This window comes from Brachionichthys hirsutus, chromosome 18 (genome assembly GCF_040956055.1).
Source record: "Brachionichthys hirsutus isolate HB-005 chromosome 18, CSIRO-AGI_Bhir_v1, whole genome shotgun sequence".
Taxonomy (NCBI): Eukaryota; Metazoa; Chordata; class Actinopteri; order Lophiiformes; family Brachionichthyidae; genus Brachionichthys; species Brachionichthys hirsutus.
Genome location: NC_090914.1, coordinates 1152037 through 1172079, shown reverse-complemented (window position 1 = coordinate 1172079; position 20043 = coordinate 1152037). Strand labels below are relative to the sequence as shown.

The following is a 20043-nucleotide window of genomic DNA, read 5'->3' as shown; positions in this document are numbered from 1 at the left end:
TTGCACGACAAGGGTGAGGATGACGAAGAGGAGAATGAATAAGGGGAAGAGGAGGGTCTGAGTGGAGTGGAGGAAGACTTGAATGACAGAGAGGTTGAGGATGAGGAAGAAGAGCGAGGTCAGAAGCGATGAGGCTTCCTTCACGGAGCAGTTTCAGGGTCGGGGACACGGTAGTGGAAGAGACACGAAGCAGCCCCCCCTGCAGGGGGCATGGTCACGAGGAAAAAAAGTTATTTTGGGGCAGCACTGTGGCGCAGCGGGTAGCGCTGTCGCCTCAGGGCATCTGATGTGTGCAACAGCGCCACCAAAGTCAGCCTGTTAAACGTCCCGACCTCGACACGAAGCAAAGAGATCACGGTTTGCTTGTACATTTTATAAACTTTGGAGACTTTACCTCTGGAGGGGAAATTCTTTCCTGCATTTGACCCGTCTGGAATGAGCTGCAGTTTAGCATCGTGCTCTACATTAGCATGGGGACTGGGGGGACTGGGAGGACTGGGGGGACTGGGGGGACTGGAGGAGAGACAGGGAGGACCCCAACGGCCAAAATAACCACCTCCTCCATCCTGACATTCTTCTCTCCTTGGATATTTGCCCTGACAGTCAGGCTGCTGGGCAGGAGAGCCACCCCCCCCCCCCCCACGCCAAAGGACATCACGTCTCTCACACATCAGACACCAGGTTCACCGGGCCGGGACATTCTGGGTCAGGGCTGGGAGGTCTGATGGAGATAAGGTGGGACACAGACACTGGGCCTCTTCATCGCTCGCTGGTCAGCAGGGCGTGTGTGTGTGTGTGTGTGTGTGTGTGTGTGTGTGTGTGTGTGTGTGTGTGTGTGTGTGTGTGCGTGATCTGAGCTGAGCTGATTGTGTCACCGCTGTCCTCCCGGCGACGTCTCCTGACAGGTCGTCCTACCGTCACCGGGAGGATGACCAGCGAGGTGGAGGTGGAGGTGGAGGAACGAGGATGTCGGGAAGCCGATGAGCTCCGATGAGATTTGCTTTGGCACGTTTAAAGTTGCCTATAATCACGCCGAGGATCAAACCGCTTCCCAGATGGGAAGGTTGGCGTCGCCACAGCAACCCAACAGTCGCCGCTTCACCCTGTCCTTTGCATCGTCCTCCCCAACGCCAGCCGCTCTCATGTCCTCCCTCATTCAATTCGGTTTTATTTCTACGGCACCAGATCACAACAGGAAGTCATCTCGAGGCACTTTACAGGATTAGCAGGGAGAGACAAAACCCAAGTTGACCCGCAAGAGCAAGAACCTTGGAGACGGAGGCAAGGAAAAACGTCCCTTTAACAGGCAGAAACCTGAAGTGATAGAGAGACAGAGCAGGAGCAGACAAAAACAAGATGTATAAAACTATGAATGCTAATGTCTGGTTCCTGTCAGAACACGAGCTGCTGCGTTCTGGATCAGCTGGAGATGTTTAATAGAGCTTTTGGAGCAGCCGGACAGGAAGGAGTTGCAGTAGTCCAGTCTGGAAGTCACAGAAACAGGGACAAATTTGACTGCATCTTTTCGGGTTAGTACGTGCCTGCCCTTTGAAATATTCCGAAGGTGAAAGAACGCAGTCCTTGAAGCGTGCTTTATCTGGGACTGAAACTTCTGTGTTGCTGCAAGTTAATGGGGGTGAAACTACCCAAGTAACTATCACGAGTAACAGTCGTATCTCTACTTCCATCGCTCAGGGAGGGGTCAATGCCACGCAAAGGCGGATGCTGATGAATGTCGTCCCTAATAGATTCGGTTTTGGTGCTGAAGGAGTTCATGAAATCTTCACGACTGAGACCTGTCGGAACAGACTACGTCCAGATATCTTCTCCTGGGTCGACCTCTAGTCCTGTTCCCTGGCAGGTCCATCCTCAGCATCCTTCTACCGATATAGTCCCTGTCTCTCCTCCAAACCATCAAAGTCTGGTTTCTCTGTCACGGCTGGACGGCTTGGAGACCGCCCATGAGTCTATTTTTGGTAAGAATTTCAGTTTGGCAAGCAAATTGCGGCGCCACACTCGCAAGTAAAGGTTTCTAACAATGGTGCATAAAACTGTCTTGTAACGCTTGTGTCCTCACACTCTCTCTCTCTCACACACACACACACAATGGGAACAGGCTCCTTGCTTGCATGTAGCAGCGGATGACCAGCAGAGGGCGCTGTTGCATCACGATTTGGGTACAAAGAGCTCGAAACCATTTGACTTTCTGCTTTTCATTATCCCGAACGGAACTAAAAAGATTCACTCTTTGACAGGTGACGATGACGTCATGGATCCTGAGAGCTGATCTGTTGTCAGCTCATCAATAGTTTAGTTTTCCTTTATTAACTGCTAAATTATATATTTTTAGATTTGATCATTTTACAGATTTTCTGTCACTCAGACCTGAAGTTCGTTTCCTTCATTTGGTGAAACCCGCGTCACCGCAACGTCACTTGTGGATGTGGATCAATACTGTTCTGATCAGAAACCGGTAACTCGTCTAACTCGGGTAACTCGGGTAACTCGGGTAACTCGGGTAACAGACCTGAAACACCTGAACGTTCCAGCAGTTTGATGAACAGAACTGAACTTTGTCTGAACCCCGTTGCGCCGTTTCAATACCAAGAAGGAACTCTTAATTCAGCTTCATGTTTTCTAGTTTTTTGAAATAAAAATTTGTCATTTTTATTTCATGGTTTGCAATTTATTTTGCAAATCTGAATACAGTAGCTGTAAGGTGCCTTCCATCAAATGCCCTGAATATTTTATTTTTTTGATAACAGACCATGGTCCACACAAAATGTTCACACAAGAACACGGAAATGACGTCATTCTGGTCGTGTCATTCTCACGTGTCATATTTCATAATTACTGGCTATCATAAACAATAACGCGAGTAATGACCCGTGAGAAGCCACGCAGTCCAACGTGTGGGGAGTGACCAGACGACGACCCCCCCCCCCCCCCAGGTAGAAATTAAACTGAATAAAGCTCATTACTATTGATTGAACTCCTGCAAAGACTAAGTCAATCAGACCACTGCGGTCTGCGCGCCCGAGAGGTTGTGCTAATGGTGCGTGCGTGCGTGCGTGCGTGCGTGTGTGTGTGTGTGTGTGTGTGTGTGTGTGTGTGTGTGAAAGCCACCACTAGTCGCCCCCAGTGCTCTTCAGTCGCCACTCTCCCTCCTCACCACAGACTGAACGTCACGTCCGCACTTGAACTTGAGTTTTCTGCCGTCGCAGAAGCCGGAGAGCCGCGGCGACCCGCACGGACACGCACAGACCCGCACAGAGCCGCACGGACACGCACAGACCCGCACAGAGCCGAAGCGACCCGCACAGACCCGCACAGACCCGCAGCGTCCCGCACAGACCCGCACAGACCCGCACAGAGCCGCGAGCAGCCCGGGGGATGCGGGACCCTGCCGCTCGCACGAAGCACAGAGGAGCGCAACACTTTACGCGTGTTTGGTTCATCCAGTTAAAAGTCTGACCCACGCGCGTGGCCGCCGGACGCTGCGCATCAAGCATCAACTAAGTGCCCGCGACGCGACCGGTGCAGAAGTGCGGAGGAGAACATTGGATCCGGATCGTGTTCACTTCCACGCGTGAACTGGTGACACTTCATCTGCCTCCTCCAGACGAGGACGCGCGGACTCCGGAGTGGTCCGAGATTGGACGCAGGTAGCGACTGACCGTCAGGTGGACGCCGTGCCGCTTCCCCCCCCCCCCCCCCCCCCGCTCCGGCCCCCCCGCACCTCCCCACGCTCCCAGATGATGTGAAGACGACGCGCACAGAGTCGGACTATCCTCCCTGCCCATCTCTGTGACCGAGGACGAGCGGAGCGCGACATCTTCACCGACCTCCGACGCAGCAGAGCCGGCTGGGGCGGTGGGGGCGGGGGGGCGTGGAGGGTCACCCGAGGGGGACGTTTGGTCCGCCAGCGACCGGTTTGGGAGAGTCGGTGTCCCGGAGGAGCAGGAGGAGCAGGAGGAGGAGAGCCGACCATCCAGCGCTGCTCTCCGGGCGATGCCAGAGTAGATGCCGGGACGATGTCCCGACGCAAGCAAGGGAAGCCGCAGCACCTGTCCCAGAGAGAGACAACAGGTAAGTCCAGAGGACAGCGAGGCGTGTCCCCCGAGCGCCACGGGAAGACACTTCACTTCTCACGAAGGACGTTCGATCAGCGCGTGGAAATGTGAATATTTCAAACTTGGAGCAGAAAGTTTGACGAAGTGCTTTAAAAAAAAAGAATGGCGAAATGAAAGAAAGGCCTTAAGTTACTTTAATAATTGTTTTGGTTTGTAATCGTGGATGGACGGATGTCCTCGCGTTTTGGATGGACGGATGTCCTCGCGTTTTGTCCTTTCCTAAAGCTGGAAGAAGAAGCGCGTCGGTCCCGACAGTTGATCGAGTCGTGGCGTTTTTATTTGTCTGCTTTATTTGTTTCTTTTTTTTTATTAAATCACATTTTAAAAATACTTTTACAAATTTTACTGCTAAAATAATGTTCAGAAATCGATCATTCCCGACGAGCGGCTCGATTTCACAACGCTAATAAAAATAATTCGATTTAGTTCTCATGAATTATCTGCGTCTCTCGCTTCAGTTAAAAGTTTGATATTTTCATGAACTGTATTTATGTCGCAGTTTTTAACAGATAAAATTCATCAATAATAAAATAAAGGATCAGAGCACTTATTATTGGATACATAAAGTAGACTCCTCACGGCCTGTTTCTATTTCATTTTAATTATTTCTTTCACGATATTTTTTCGCGTGCATGAATCCCGAAGCTCCACGTTCCGTGGTTGCAGATTATTATTTCTAGATTTGGATTAACGCAAACATTGACAGTAAAATATCCCCCGTGCGCGTAGCAGCGTGTCATGTAAAAAAAAAAAAAATAATAAGTTCAAGTGATTAATTATTAATATGGTGTTTGTTTGTGTGTTTGTGTGTTTGATTTGGCGAAATGAAAGACCTCACAATTTATTTTTCTGAAACACAATCAGCACATTTCCATGGAACAAATCTGAAGACCGAGCCGATGATTCCAGAGATCTGCCTTCTTCTTCTTTCAGGGCAGCCGCTGAACTTCTTAGATCACTTTCACCAATGTGGCTGTAAACGCGCGCCCACGTGCAGCAGCACACGCGCGCGCCACACTGCCGAAAGGCACCAACTCTCACAGAGGGTTCCAAAGGCGTCCGTTCCCGGTGTAAAACCGTAAAGGACGGCGTTGGACGTTCCGTTAGACGCTGTGTTTCCTGTTAGATCAGTGGAACACTTGGTACAAACACTGAGGTTCTCGTGGGAACCCTTAGATCAGTGGAACACTTGGTACAAACACTGAGGTTCTCATTGGAACCCTGTTAGATCAGTGGAACACTTGGTACACACACTGAGGTTCTCATTGGAACCCTGTTAGATCAGTGGAACACTTGGTACAAACACTGAGGTTCTCATTGGAACCCTTAGATCAGTGGAACACTTGGTACACACACTGAGGTTCTCATTGGAACCCTTAGATCAGTGGAACACTTGGTACACACACTGAGGTTCTCGTGGGAACCCGTAGATCAGTGGAAAACTTGGTACAAACACCGAGGTTCTCATTGGAACCCTGTTAGATCAGTGGAACACTTGGTACACACACTGAGGTTCTCATTGGAACCCTGTTAGATCAGTGGAACACTTGGTACAAACACAGAGGTTCTCTTGGGAACCCATAGATCAGTGGAACACTTGGTACAAACACAGAGGTTCTCTTGGGAACCCATAGATCAGTGGAACACTTGGTACACACACCGAGGTTCTCCTGGGGTCACATTGTGTTGACATGGCAACGGATAAACAACAGTCAGAAGACTGTGCAGAGTGAGGCTGTTGCTTTGTGTGTGTGTGTGTGTGTGAAGTGTAAATGTAGTTTGGGGGGTGTCTAAGCTGTCAGTGTGATGTTTCACTGCTCCAATGAGACGCTCCCCGCGTTAGTATGCCTGAGTGCACACACACACACACACACACACACACCTACACACACACACACACACACACACGCACACACACACACACACACTCACAGGAATCACCCTCCCATAAATGTCTTTTTCTTGGACTGTTCTGAGATCTGTTGGACTTGGGAGTTCAGTCGGAGCGTTCTGAAGTTGGATTTCACAACACGATGAAAATGAGCAGTTTAATATTTGCAGGATGTGTGTGTTTATTTTGTGTTTATTTTGTGTTTATTGTGTGTTTATTGTGTGTTTATTTTGTGTTTATTTTGTGTGTTTATTTTGTGTTTATTTTGTGTTTATTTTGTGTGGTGTTTATGTTTATTTTGTGTTTATTGTGTGTGTTTATTTTGTGTTTATTGTGTGTTTATTTTGTCTGTTTATTTTGTGTTTATTTTGTGTTTATTTTGTGTTTATTTTGTGTGGTGTTTATGTTTATTTTGTGTTTATTTTGTGTGGTGTTTATGTTTATTATGTCTGTTTATTTTGTGTTTATTTTGTGTATTTTGGGAGTAGACTGCAAATGTGTGTGAGTGTGTTAATCACATCAGATGTCCTCAGAACCATCAATAGCACGTTGTCCTCTTAGCTGTCAGGACAACGCAGACGACTGTCCCCCTGTCTGTCCTCCTGTCTGTCCTCCTGTCTGTCCTTATTTACAACTTGCAAGTTGTGAATCTTTTCTCTTTCTGTCTCAGAGCAATCAAATCAAACATTATTCGATGATATACGATCAGCTCTTTCAGTAATTGATCATGTCGATTTATTACTGCGAGGAAACGTGCTCTGCTGCTTGGAGCTTTTCTTTTTGCTGTTGTTTTGTGAGAATTGCTGCTGGTTCCACTCCAGAGGGGACTCTTCCTCTTCCTCTTCCTCTTCCTCTTCCTCTTCCTCTTCCTGCATCCTCTCACCACAATCAGGCCGATCCGTGTCTGACTTGGACCCGGCTGGGAGAGTTGCTTTCATCTTGACACGCAGACTTTCATTTGAAATCAGGTCAAATTTGAAGTCAGAACTTCGGAACTTTTAACATCAAGAAAATGTTGTGATTTTTAGTTCATCAAAATTATTCTAATAAAAGTTACAAGAATAGTCGTGAAGTTTCTGCTGTTAAATACTTCAGGAGCTGATTATATATGAGTATTACAGACAGTTCACATTTTATTAACCTTTTAGATCTTTCTCTCTCTCTCTCTCTCTTTCTCTGTGTGTGTGTTCGTGTTTGTGTGTGTGCTGAGAGCTGTGACAGATCTAATCTGCAGGTGTGTGAGTGTGTGTTGCCAACATTTGCTCCTGTGTGTGTGTGTGTGTGCGTGTGCGTGTGTGCGTGTGAGTGTGCGTGTGTGTAGGTGTGTGATATTTCTCTGGTTGCATCGTCTCGTCGAGAGTTAACGGCGTGTCGCCTCACAGAGAGCAAGTCGGCCGTGTGTTTGAAATGTGGCTGTTTTGCTTTAAAGTACATCAATAATCAATAATCAATAATCAATAATCGACTGTTTCTTGTTGTGGAACGGACTTTTTGCAGGTCGCTGTCATTTCTCTTTAAAATGAACGCTGCTGTAAAATTACATCCAACATGACAGACAGATGCTGCAGCCTGCAGGCCACAGGCGTGTGCACGCACACACACACACACACACACACACACACTTCTATACGTGCACATGCAACAGACAATGTACTGGATTTGGAAACTGGAAATGTGGGGTGAACAGTTTCAGACACTTTACACCTGCTCATACCCACAAATGAATTCTGTAGCCATGGCAACGACATAAACAAATAATAATAATGATATAAAAGAAGATGTAACCGTTATCTCCTCTCATGTATTTATTTTTCAGTTTGTTTTGAAGATGATTGAAATGATTAATAATTCAATTAATGTTATATCATCTCTCTCTCTCTCCCTCTCCCCCTTTCTCTCTCTCTCCCCCCTCTCTCTCTCTTTCTCTCCCCCCTCTCTCCCTCTCACTCTCTCCCTCTCTCTCCCCCCCCCCCCCCCCTCTCTCATTGGACAGCGGAGGCTCACTATCCAGATGGCCGCATGCCTTCCAACTCCTCCTTACCCCTTCACTCGCTCGGCCTGCTTCCTCGCCCGCTGGAGCCTGGTCTGGCCCCCGCTCTGCCGCCGGGCCTGCACGCCGACCTGGACCTGCTGACCTGCGGCCAGTGTCAGATGACGCTGCCGCTGGGCGACATCCTCCTCTTTATCGAGCACAAGAAGAAGCAGTGCCAAACACCCCCGCTGGCCAATGGCTGCATCGACAAGATGAATAACAGAGATGGGGGCGGAGGTGGAGGGAGCCCAGGCCTGCAGAGCCTCCACCAGCACCGGAAGGTGGTGGAGCCGGTCGAGGTCGGCATCCAGGTGACGCCGGAAGAGGAGGTGGCAGGAGGGGAGAGGAGAGAGAGGATGCCGGCCAAAGGAATTTTCCCCAAGCAGGAAAACGCAGTGGCAGGTAGGCGCTTTTCGTTTTAAGGAGAGCCAAGTGCACAAACAGGCCCAAATCAGCGGCAGGCAGAAGCAGGTCGCCTCAGATGCTTATACTCTTTCAAATGTGATGACAGCACGTATTTTTATTTAGTCTTTACTGTCAAATACTGTAAATACTTTATTGGAGCCACCAGAGCTTGTTCTCCGTTAGCAGGCCGTTGTTTCACAAGCGCACAGATGAGGCTCTCCTTGCTCATGAGGACATTTGCCTTTGTCGAGTGTGTTTCATTCGCATGCGATGCAGTCTCCCGGGTGAATGCCAGTTAGGGCGCTCATCAGGAGTGGAACCTTGACACTCTGGAGAAGGAACAAACACGAGAGAGGAAAATAGCTGACATGAATGAGCAGCGTGCTTCACTGCAGGACGGCCTCGTCAACGAGGGGTTAATGCAGACATTCATCGAGGTCCAGTCGGAGTAGAAAGGAAGCCATTCGTGCACGGTGATTGTGTGATGGTGTGATGGTGTGATGGTGTGATTGTGTGACGCTCCTTACTGCCGCTTTCCCCTCCTCGCATCCCGTTGTCGTTCCCGTCTGACTTTGGCATTTTCCCGTTTCATCATTCTGTCAAGCTTCTCATAATTTAAAATCCGAACACTGGCATAAAATCCTGTGCTTCCGAAAAAATAAAATAAAATAAGCATTTTCTAGTTTTACAGAGTATCATCAGTTGAAATTCTTTGTGTGTGTGTGAATTTTAAGGTCAGCCTGTGCATTCCGGTGTGTTAATCAATACAAACATTATTATTATTGCCGTTGTTGTTGTTTTGGCTGCCTCCTGGCTGCCTCCCTGGGGAGGTGCTCCGGGAATGTCCCACCGGGAGGAGGCCTCAGGGAAGAGCTAGCACCCGCTGGAGAGACTCTGTCTCTCAGCTGGCCTGGGAACGCCTCGGCATTCACCCGGAAGAGCTGGAGGGGGTGTCTTGGGACAGGGAATTCTGGGAATCCCTGCTCAGACAGCTGGCTCCGAGATCTGAGTCCGGATAAACGCTAGAAGATGGATTGATGGATGAATATTATTACTGTTGTTGTTGTTGTTGTTATATACAGTAAAACATGGCAAAAATACTAAAATATCTCGCCAGGCGTCTGGGGAGGCAGAGCGATCTGCAACAATTCAAGGAGAGACTTCCTGCCCTTTCTAGAGCACCGGGAGGCCGGCCGGCGTCTCATGCGCCTCTTAGCATTTTCAAAAGGCCACTTTTTGTGATTTTTGCATCGCATCTTTGCCACATTCATCACTTTGCAAATAAATATGCACCCCCCCCTCAATCCTCATTCCTGCATCCCCTGGATCTCAAGTTCATTACTCTGCCACGGAGCCATTAGCCACTTCTCTAATCACACACACACACACACACACACACAACACACACTCGCAGCTAGCCAAGAGCGCTAACCAGTGTTAATCCGATAGCGAGGATAAAACACACATGCAACCCTCCAGTCTAAACTGAGACACATCATCCATCCTGGCTGCTGGATGGCTGGAGCCGGGAGTATTTGTCAAGAGGCTTGATGAAACCCTCATTTGCATAATGACTTTGTAGTTCTGCTTTAATACAATTTGCATATGAAGCCACGTTAATTACTCCTGATCAGCCTTTTTTTTTTTTTGCATTCACGCATGGTAATTTCTGGGAACTTGCAGAAATTGATGTCCTGGCAGAAGGGAAGAGATTCTGTGCGTGCGTGTGTGTGTGTGTGCGTAAGTGCGTGCGTGTGTGTGTGCGTGTGTGTGTGTGTGCGTGTGTGTGTGTGTGAATGAGGATGAAGACTGGACAGGAGTGAAAGAGACAGGAGAGGTAGAGCGGCGTGCTGGCTTGAAGTGTTGTGAAATTGATGACCGATTGCTGTGGTTAATTCCTGAGGCAGAAGGAAGCGTCGTTCTACGTCGGCCCATAACTCTGACAAAATGTGCTTCTGATGCACTGCAGTGTTCTCTCCGGCTAATTGTGTCTACACTTATCACACACACACACACCCACACACACACACACACACACCTGCACATTCTAGATGTAAAGTTTTGCTCATTTTCAAACCTAATAAACAAATGCTGCACAACTAGTAACACTGATGGAGATCTGAAACACAAGGCATGCTGGGAAACCCACCTACCCAACAGACGGCATTGAATTCTGACTTAGAGAATATCCAGAAGAAGAATATTCCGACGGGCTTGTTAGCAGCTATTTGAGTTGTTGTCAGTTTGCGTTTGGGTAAAACGACCTGCTAGTTTAGAACCTCATCGGATCAGGTCCGACCAAATTTTGTCCGGAGGTGTGAGTGTCTTTTGTGTGGATCCCGTGATGCGCTGGCGACGCTTCCGGGGTGTTCCTCGCTTCTCGCCCATTGCAAGGTTATGTTTTCCATTCTTAGCAAAATGAGAAGAGAAATGAATTGCTAAGCACGCCGCCCCAAAAAATAAAATAAAAAAATGTATGAAGATGGAAATATGTAGTAAGTGTTAAAAGTAGATGGGAAATGACAATTAATTAATTTATAGCTGATCAGATTATCAGTTGTCAATCTGTGGTGAATTCGTGGTGAATCGGTTGTGAATCGATGGTGAATCAGTTGTGAATCCATGGTGAATCCATGGTGAATCAGTTGTGAATCTGTGCTGAATTCGTGGTGAATCCATGCTGAATCCATGGTGAATTCGTGGTGAATCGGTTGTGAATCCATGGTGAATACATGGTGAATCGGTGGTGAATTCGTGGTGATTTTTTGGTGAATCCGTGGTGAATCCGTGGTGAATTCATGGTGAATACATATAATTAAGACTGTAACTTTAGAGCGAATGCTCAGTTTGGGGACGTCTTTACTGTCTGGATTAATATGAATGTAATGTTATTGTGTAATAGCAGGATCAACACCTCCATCCTTGCTGCATGGACAGGACGGGATTACCACCGTATTTTTGCTGCACAGGGTCGGTTGCGTGACCGCCCCTCTCCTCCACAATGGGCTGCTGGCATTTAGCACCAGCCAAAATCACCACTTAACAAAAGCTAATTTCTCACTTGGTTGAACTGGGCTGGATTAGCAGCCTTGTGTTGGATCAAGCCATGTTTGGCGAAGAGTTATGGATTCAAGGATGTTAGGAAAGGATTTAAAGCTCAATTACAAGGAATCGAAGGCTTTTGTGTGTCCGAGGCAAAGGTGGGGCGCTGAGGTTCATCGGCTCTACTGTCTGCTGCCTTGTACTTGTGTATTGGTATGTGTGCATGTGCATGCAGCCAAGACTGGTACAGCATGGCAAATACACGTTGACCCTGTAGTATCGCGATTTAAGTGGACATGAAGCACGACATGCTGCTATCGTCATTTAAAATATGGACTCACTAAAACTGACTCAACAGACAATGGAGCACTTAAATAAAATAAAACGATTGCAAAGGTCAAATTTTCCCTGGAAGCAGCAATGAGTTTTACAGAATAAAGACCACGGTGAACTTCATGATTTTCTATCCACGCAATAAGTGATGCTTTAGCGTTTGCAAGCACTGCTGTAATTAGAGGAACCTCCAATTAGCTGTAACGTCAGGGTCGATGGCGAACGCTCGATCTACCAGGAATGCATTGAGCCAGAAATGCTTGATCAACAAGCCGAGCCAATTTATCTGGCATTTTTTCCCCCGCAAAATGACACTGTTCATTTCCGACATGACACCATGCCGTGTAAGTGTGTGGCAACGTTTTAAATACAGTGCAGGACTGACAGCGCAGTTGAAAGAAAGAAAAAAAACATGGCAGCTCTCAAAAATTGCATAAAGGGAACTAAATTCTCAAGCATCAAAAATTCCATCTTATTCCTATGCTTCTGTTAAAAGCTTTCAAAGTCCAAATCTAATTTACTCTAAGGACCAAATCACTGAACAGAGTTTCTCTTTCATAGAAAGTTATGCTTCCACTGGTCTTAAAGAAGCGCTGGAAGTCTCCTCAGCACGTTGCGACGAGCTGCTGCTGGTTGTCGGCTCAATCTCATTTCAATGATTCCGATGCGTTCAGAGTTTACGACCCGCTTCTGCTCGCTCTTCTTCACTCACCTGGAAGACTGTTATCAGGTGCTCTCGATGAAGCCGGGGCTTAGGCTACTCCCCTGAATGACGAACCCTTTCATTGCTATCAGAGCGTTCTCTCCTCCACTGACAGTCCTAAACTCAGGTGGTCAGAAAGATGAAGGTGGATCTGCACGCTCGGACGGTATCAAAATGAAGCCATATCAGAATGATTGGGGATTTCCTGGCTTTATTTTAGCCGATAGCTCAAACGGTTGTGTGTTGCAGACCTCAGTGCAGACAGAACCACGAGACACGCAAACACAGTATTACAGTAGAAATACTGTAAAGGAGTAAGTATACTATGCTGCGTCATGAAAAAGAGCAACGGAATGGACATCAGGGTAAGGAAAAAAAACAAATCTCCGTTTTCCTCCATTAGAAAAACACAATAAAGCCATCGTGAATATTGTGTTGAAGGTATTTATGCTTCTGCTGTGGCTCAGCAGCCTCTGCAGGTTCCAAAGACACCCAGGCCTTATAAGGCCTCCAACACGGACCCCCCCATTCCATGCTCCTCTCTAATCTACATCTGGTCTGGATCTGCTCTTGTCCTCGACCTGCTCCCCCCTCACCAAGACTCCCTTCCTGCTGCCATTGTGTAAACAAGTGGAGTCTGACCATAGCACTCAGACCATAGGATATACTCCCCCCCCCCCCCCCGCCCTTTCCATCTCTGCAAACCATTTCTGCCTGCTTCCGTCTTCCACAGGTGAAGTCAGTCGACTCAAACATGTCTTCTCTGATCATGTTGTGTCATCGTGATGCGTTTAAATCAAAGGCGGCTCTCGGTGACATTTAAAGACAGTTGAAAGGGTGACGCTGGCGTGGAGGGAGAGAGAGAGAGAGAGAGAGAGATCTTTACTTCTTCACACCAAGAAGACGAGTGTGTGTGTGTGTGTGTGTGTGGCACGGTAATTTATGCAGGCGCGGCAGGGGAAGAGAGAAAGAAGGAGGGATGTAAGTCCCCCCCCCACACACACACACACACGCACACACACACACACACTTTGAGCGGCTCACAGCTCCGACCGCCGGCCGTCTCCTCCCGGTGAACACTGGAGGGAGGCAGCCGACAAACTCTCATCGGACACAAGGATTTACCGAATCAGAGCATTTATAATCGATGACATCAGAAGGAGGAGGAGCCTCAGCAAGGACGCCACAGGGTGGAATAAATGGACCGCTCTGTGTACGACCGTGTGAGCAGACCTGCTGAAGTGTCCCACGGTAGCCCCCCCCCCCCCCCCTATTTAAACATACTCATTTATCATACTTACTTGATTTGTTATAATTATTAAACACCAATAAAACATGATCCCCTGCTTGGAAACCAACGCTGCCATGTCACGTCTTTGTTTGTCTTTACGGTGACAAACTAAATAACCGCGGAATGAATCGTATTTCTGAAGCCACACGTTGAACAAGCTCCACGCCGCCGCTCGACCATGTAAGGCAGCGCCGCTCTGGGGTCTCCCTCTTGTTCTTCAGCTGTGTGTGCATGGTGCCGTGACCTCAGCGATGACTCAGGGGTTATCCCTCTTGTTCTTCAGCCAGCTGTGTGTGTGCATGGTGCCGTGACCTCAGCGATGACTCAGGGGTTATCCCTCTTGTTCTTCAGCTGTGTGTGCATGGTGCCGTGACCTCAGCGATGACTCAGGGGTTATCCCTCTTGTTCTTCAGCCAGCTGTGTGTGTGTGTGGTGCCGTGACCTCAGCGATGACGACTCGGGGGTTTCCGTCTGGCCAGGCGCCGGAGGCCAGAACGGCTTCATCACAGACGCAGTATTAGAGTTTAATTCCTGCACAGCTGCACAGTTTACTGATGACTCACACCCACTTTGACTGGTCAGGTGAACGCAGGCTACTTTACTGTACAGAGATTTAATTTAAATTTAAGATCTCAAGATCAAAGCGACCATTCAATCCGGGACACTCGGAGATGTGCGCTCCCTCCTTCCTTTAAGTTCCATCCAAGTCCCTAAATTACTGGATCTGTGACACTGAAGTCGGATAAATATACTCAGACGTAACCGTGAATTTGTACTGCTTGGCTCTGTGATTAAATATCAGTAAAATACTAAATGAACTCCCACAAAACGAGCAGCAGTTTGAGCGAGTATATAGAATATCTGAGGGCAGTGAAACGTCAAATTGATTTTAGAACGTAAGCAGACTGGAAGATGAAAGATCAGTCGGGTTTCATGCTGCTGCCGCTTGTCGTTTGTCTCCAGCGTTTGTCTCCAGCGTTTGTCTCCAGCGTTTGTCTCCAGCGTTTGTCTCCAGCGTTTGTCTCTAGCGTTTGTCTCCAGCGTTTGTCTCCAGCGTTTGTCTCCAGCGTTTGTCTTCAGCGTTTGTCTCCAGCGTTTGTCTCCAGCGTTTGTCTCTAGCGTTTGTCTCCAGCGTTTGTCTCCAGCGTTTGTCTCCAGCGTTTGTCTCCAGCGTTTGTCTCCAGCGTTTGTCTCCAGCGTTTGTCTCCAGCGTTCGATTCATTGTGCACTTTGTAGTGATTCTAATTTTAAAAGCAACCGTACAGACTCTCTCTCTCCTCTGTTCTCTGCCTCTGTCTCTCTCTCTCTCTTCTGTTCTCTGCTTCTCTCTCTCTCTCCCACCCTAATGGGTAATTGCTGTGATTTAATCAAACTATTTAACCTGTTTAACCCAATAATATTTATTGAGGAACAAGCGGGGGTGGAGATGGAGCCATTACACTTACATGAACGCCGCTAACTAGCGGTTGACCTTCACACTGATTTCCAGCCATTCCCTTTCTTCTCTCTCTCTTTTTTTGATGAGGCGCAACCAGAGTAATTATGGGAAATTATAATAGCAGAATAAAAACTGGAGTCAGGCACTAATGGGAGTTTTATTCCATGTGAACCTGAACCTGAAAGGACGAATGCAGGGGACAGAATACGCTGAAGTACGCGCGTGTGTGTGTGGGGGGGGGGGGGCTGTATTATTTTTTCACTGTTTAAATCCATTTTAAAGCTGTGGAGTTTGACGTGTAGCATCTGAGTTGCAAGACGATTTTAAGAATCCAGAGCTACCGATGTCAACAGGACAGCGACAAAGCTTGACCCGCACATGCGCGCGCGCGCACACACACACACACACACACACACGTGCACACAGCATCCCTCTGTCGGTGTTTTTTATAATATGGAAATAGGAAATAATGGGGTGATTAAATAGAGTCGTATATTAAAGTACAGCTGACATTAGAATTAACATAATGTGCTCTCGCCTCGGGCTGCATGCTTTATTTGCCATCTGTGTTGGACCCCCCCCCCCCTCCCTTGGGAGTGCGTACACGCACACACACACACGCACACACACACACCCACGCACACACACAAAAAATGCCCCAAACAAAACGAAACAAGCCACTCCTTGCACAGCAATCAGAAATAAATGATGTTTCATTGCATACAGACTATCCCACTCTCTCTCACACACACACACACAAACACACGCACTAACGCACACACAAACACACATTCCTATACTCTTAATTGTTCAACATTAGCTGCCTTTCTAGTGACTCATCTCAGCAGATGAGAAATACCATGTACAGGATCTGGAGAGAGAGAGAGAGAGAGAGAGAGAGTCAAGGAATCCGTCTCATCGTGACGTTTAGCACTGCAGAAGGTTTGTTCGTAGTGGAGGCAGAAATGTCACTGCCCTGAAAACACGCACTCAATCCAGTGTTGCTGAAAACGCACTTGTAAAGTAGACGATCAGCATCATCATGAGTCAGATCCTTTCCAGCTACGAGGATTTTCACACAAGATTTAAGTAGAATAATTACATTTGACTGTTACTCAAATAAAATCCGCTTTGCTGTTGTTAAATAATGAATATTGTTAATAAACGGTAAGGTATCAAATTGTACTCTTGGGAAGTACGTTTCATTTCAGACACGCTTGTCAATGATTCACTGACGTTTCAGCAGTTTGTATTGAAACGAGCACTCGGATGTAATATTAAATTTGTTTCTGTTTTTCTGCAGGTGGGAGGGATGAGCCTTCCAGCTACGTCTGCACCACGTGCAAGCAGCCCTTTCCCAGTGCCTGGTTCCTGCTGCAGCACGCTCAGAACAACCACGGCATTCGCATATACCTGGAGTCAAACCCCTCCACCGCTGCCCTTACCCCACGCATCGCCATGCCGCCACCCATCGTCAGTGACGCCGTCCCGCAGTCGCCTCTCACCAACTTCCTCGGAGACAACAACCCCTTCCACCTGCTGAGAATGACGGCCCCTTTGCTCCGGGAGCCTCCTCCAGGGTTCATGGACAACCGGATGCCAAACGCGCCACCCTTTGTCAGCCCACCTCCCCGTCACCATCTTGACCCCCATCGACTGGAGCGTCTCAGTGCAGAGGAAATGGGGCTCATTGCGCAGCATCCCAGTGCCTTTGAGAGGGTGATGCGGCTAACGCCCATGGCCATGGAGTCCCAGTCCATGGACTTCTCCAGGCGGTTACGTGAGTTGGCAGGGAACTCCAACAGCACCACACCCCCATTGTCACCCGGCAGGGCCAACCCTATGCATCAATTGCTAAATCCTAACCCGTTTCAGCCTGGGACGAAATCACCCTTTCTGAACACTCCTCCCTTACCACCGATGCCCCCAAACAGCACCACACCTCCCCAGACACAAAACAAAAGCAAGTCATGCGAGTTCTGTGGTAAGACTTTCAAGTTTCAGAGCAACTTGGTGGTGCATCGGCGCAGCCATACCGGAGAAAAACCTTACAAGTGTCAGCTGTGTGACCATGCGTGTTCTCAGGCAAGTAAGCTGAAGCGCCATATGAAGACCCACATGCACAAGGCTGGATCCCTGACCGGGCGTTCAGATGATGGCCTGTCCACCACAAGCTCCCCAGAGCCAGGCACCAGTGACGTCACAGGCGAGGGCACAAAGAATCGTGACAGAGACTTCCACGGAGAAGGCAATGAAGAAGAAGAAGAAGAGGAGGAGGAGGAAGAAGAACTTGAGAATGAGAGCCGACCAGAATCCAACTTCAGTGTGGAGTCTGAGTTCTACCGACACAAGGAGAATTGCTGCAAACCACCATCACAAAAGTCTTCGTTTGCCCTCGAAAAGATGGTGGAAGGTGTGGGCCTCAATTCCATACAGCAGTACAATAATCTGATAGTTGACAATCGCAAAAGGATTCCATTCTCCAAGAGGTGCTCGGATGCCCAGCGGGACATGGGGGGTGAGGATTCTGTGGCTGGGGAGATGGACAACCATCAGCAAGAAGAAAGGACAAGAATAAATGGCCGTAACTGTGGTTCTGGTGACTCTTTCTCAGGTCTTTTCCCCCGAAAACCCAATCCCGTCGCCAGCCCTAGCCTGTCTATCTCATCTATGAAGAGGATCAAGCTCGAGAAGGATTTGGACATTCCGCCAGCACCCCACATCCCATCTGAGAATGTGTACTCCCAGTGGTTGGTGGGCTATGCTGCCTCACGCCACTTCATTAAAGACCCTTTCCTCGGATTCACTGACTCCAGACAATCTCCCTTTGCCACCTCCTCTGAGCACTCCTCTGAGAACGGCAGCCTCCGGTTTTCAACACCGCCGTGCGACCTCCTGGATGGTGGTCTGTCAGGTCGTAGTGGCACTGCAAGTGGAGGCAGCACACCCCATCTGGGCTGTGGCCCTGGTCCTGGTCGACCCAGCTCCAAGGACAGCAGGAGGTCTGACACTTGCGAATATTGTGGAAAGATATTCAAGAACTGTAGCAACCTGACAGTGCACCGGCGCAGCCACACTGGAGAGCGGCCCTACAAGTGCGACCTGTGCAACTACGCCTGCGCTCAGAGCTCCAAGCTCACGCGCCACATGAAGACGCACGGCCAGTTTGGTAAGGATGTCTACCGCTGCGACATTTGCCAAATGCCCTTCAGCGTCTACAGCACTCTAGAGAAACATATGAAAAAGTGGCACGGGGAACATTTGATGACCAATGAGGTCAAAATCGAACAAGCAGAGAGAACCTGAAGCAACATTTGACTGCAAACAAGCAAACAAACAAACAAAATAAAGTGGGGTAGCTCGATACCTTTTTTCTAATTTTTTTTGACAACTGCCAACTAAGAAGACAAGTGAAAAATATTTAACACCACGTGAAAGCCGTCACAACTGCCTCATTTGGGGTTCACTTTTAAACAATCAGCTGAGTTCTAACTTATGTGGATCATATAATTGTGCAATAATTTCTGTATTTATTGGATTTTGTATTTGGCATGTGCAGGTCCATTTTTAATTAAGGTATTTAATTTTTAATTTCTGTTATCTTGTCTGTTTTTTTATTGGGTGTTTTATTGAAGAAGAAAAAAATAATAATTTTACAAATTGTTTTTGGGTCGCTGCTTGTAGGAAATTGTGTATCCAGGTAATGTGTGATTTCTTGAAAAGAAGCTGAATTCAGTCTTCAATTTGAAACACTAGAATTATTTACGTGACGATGATTTGCGGACAACAATCCTTGAGAATGAGTGTAAACGGATTCTTAGGTGTAATTGGATGTGTAGCACTGTGTGTCGTTGTTTTATTGGACGGGAAATCTAAAATCAAAGACGATCCCAAGGTTTCTAAACTCTGTGTCCGGTGCCATCATTCCCAGCAAGCCAGAAGAAGGATATTCTCGGTAAAGCAGCTGCTGACCGACTCTTGACAGTGCTACAACACCCATCCCTCGATATTCCACCCCTGCCTCCTCGCCCATCTATCATCTTTTCTGCATATATTCCCACATATATATTGATGCAAGATGAGTATGCACAAAAGAGATAGAAGAACATGACAAGGGTAATCACAACGACATCTCAGGGTCAACAATACTACGTTTTCTATTCCCCATTTATTCCGATACTCCCAAAAGTATTTCACCAGGTGTTTTTAAGTTATTAGGCGCAGTAGTTCTTATGGTCATGATTTATCATGATTTTAAATTTAGTATAATTTACCTTCAAAGCAAGGGTAAATCTGTGTGTATACATGTACATGATATATACACAAGAAAAACAATGTTTGCCACTTATAAAAATCCACATCCATTATTATGTTAGAATACTCGCTGGGCATTGGTTCAGTGCATTTGGATGTTACTGTTAAATAATTGGTTATAATTTGATTCGTCACCCAATCGATCCAAGCATCACTGCCGTTGGGCGATAGTTCCGTTGGGTTGAGGAAAGATCTATCAGTGTCCTGACCTAGTAAGAACAGGAAGAAAGCAGCAACAGTTTGTAACCCCCCCCCCCCCCCCCCCCCCACACACACACACACACAGACACAACTTGGGATATTGTGCCCACTGTTTTTGCAGGCAAGATTTTTCTTATGCTGCCATTAAATCAGTTAAATAATTGTTTTTATCCCACTTGTTAAATTAAACATGAGCGTGCCTTGAAAAATTATCCTTATATTTATGGTTTCTGACAAATGCAACACAACAAACACTAAAT

General features: G+C 47.5%; 1 protein-coding gene across 1 annotated transcript; it reads left to right on the top strand.

Moving 5' to 3' along the window:
- The first annotated feature begins 8127 nt into the window (after positions 1-8127).
- bcl11ba (BCL11 transcription factor B a) lies at positions 8128-18574 on the top strand. The gene is made up of 2 exons (XM_068751751.1): positions 8128-8462; positions 16579-18574. Exons 1-2 carry the CDS (start codon positions 8176-8178, stop codon positions 18572-18574), a joined length of 2283 nt encoding a protein of 760 aa, XP_068607852.1. The 5' UTR covers positions 8128-8175.
- Positions 18575-20043: the final 1469 nt, after the last annotated feature.

Excerpts from the sequence above, each read along its gene's own strand:
- bcl11ba (XM_068751751.1), top strand. The coding sequence starts at position 8,176 with ATGACGCTGCCGCTGGGCGACATCCTCCTCTTTATCGAGCACAAGAAG. Across the intron at positions 8,463-16,578 it reads GAAAACGCAGTGGCAGGTAG|GGATGAGCCTTCCAGCTACG; the intron begins GCGCTTTTCGTT and ends TGCAGGTGGGAG.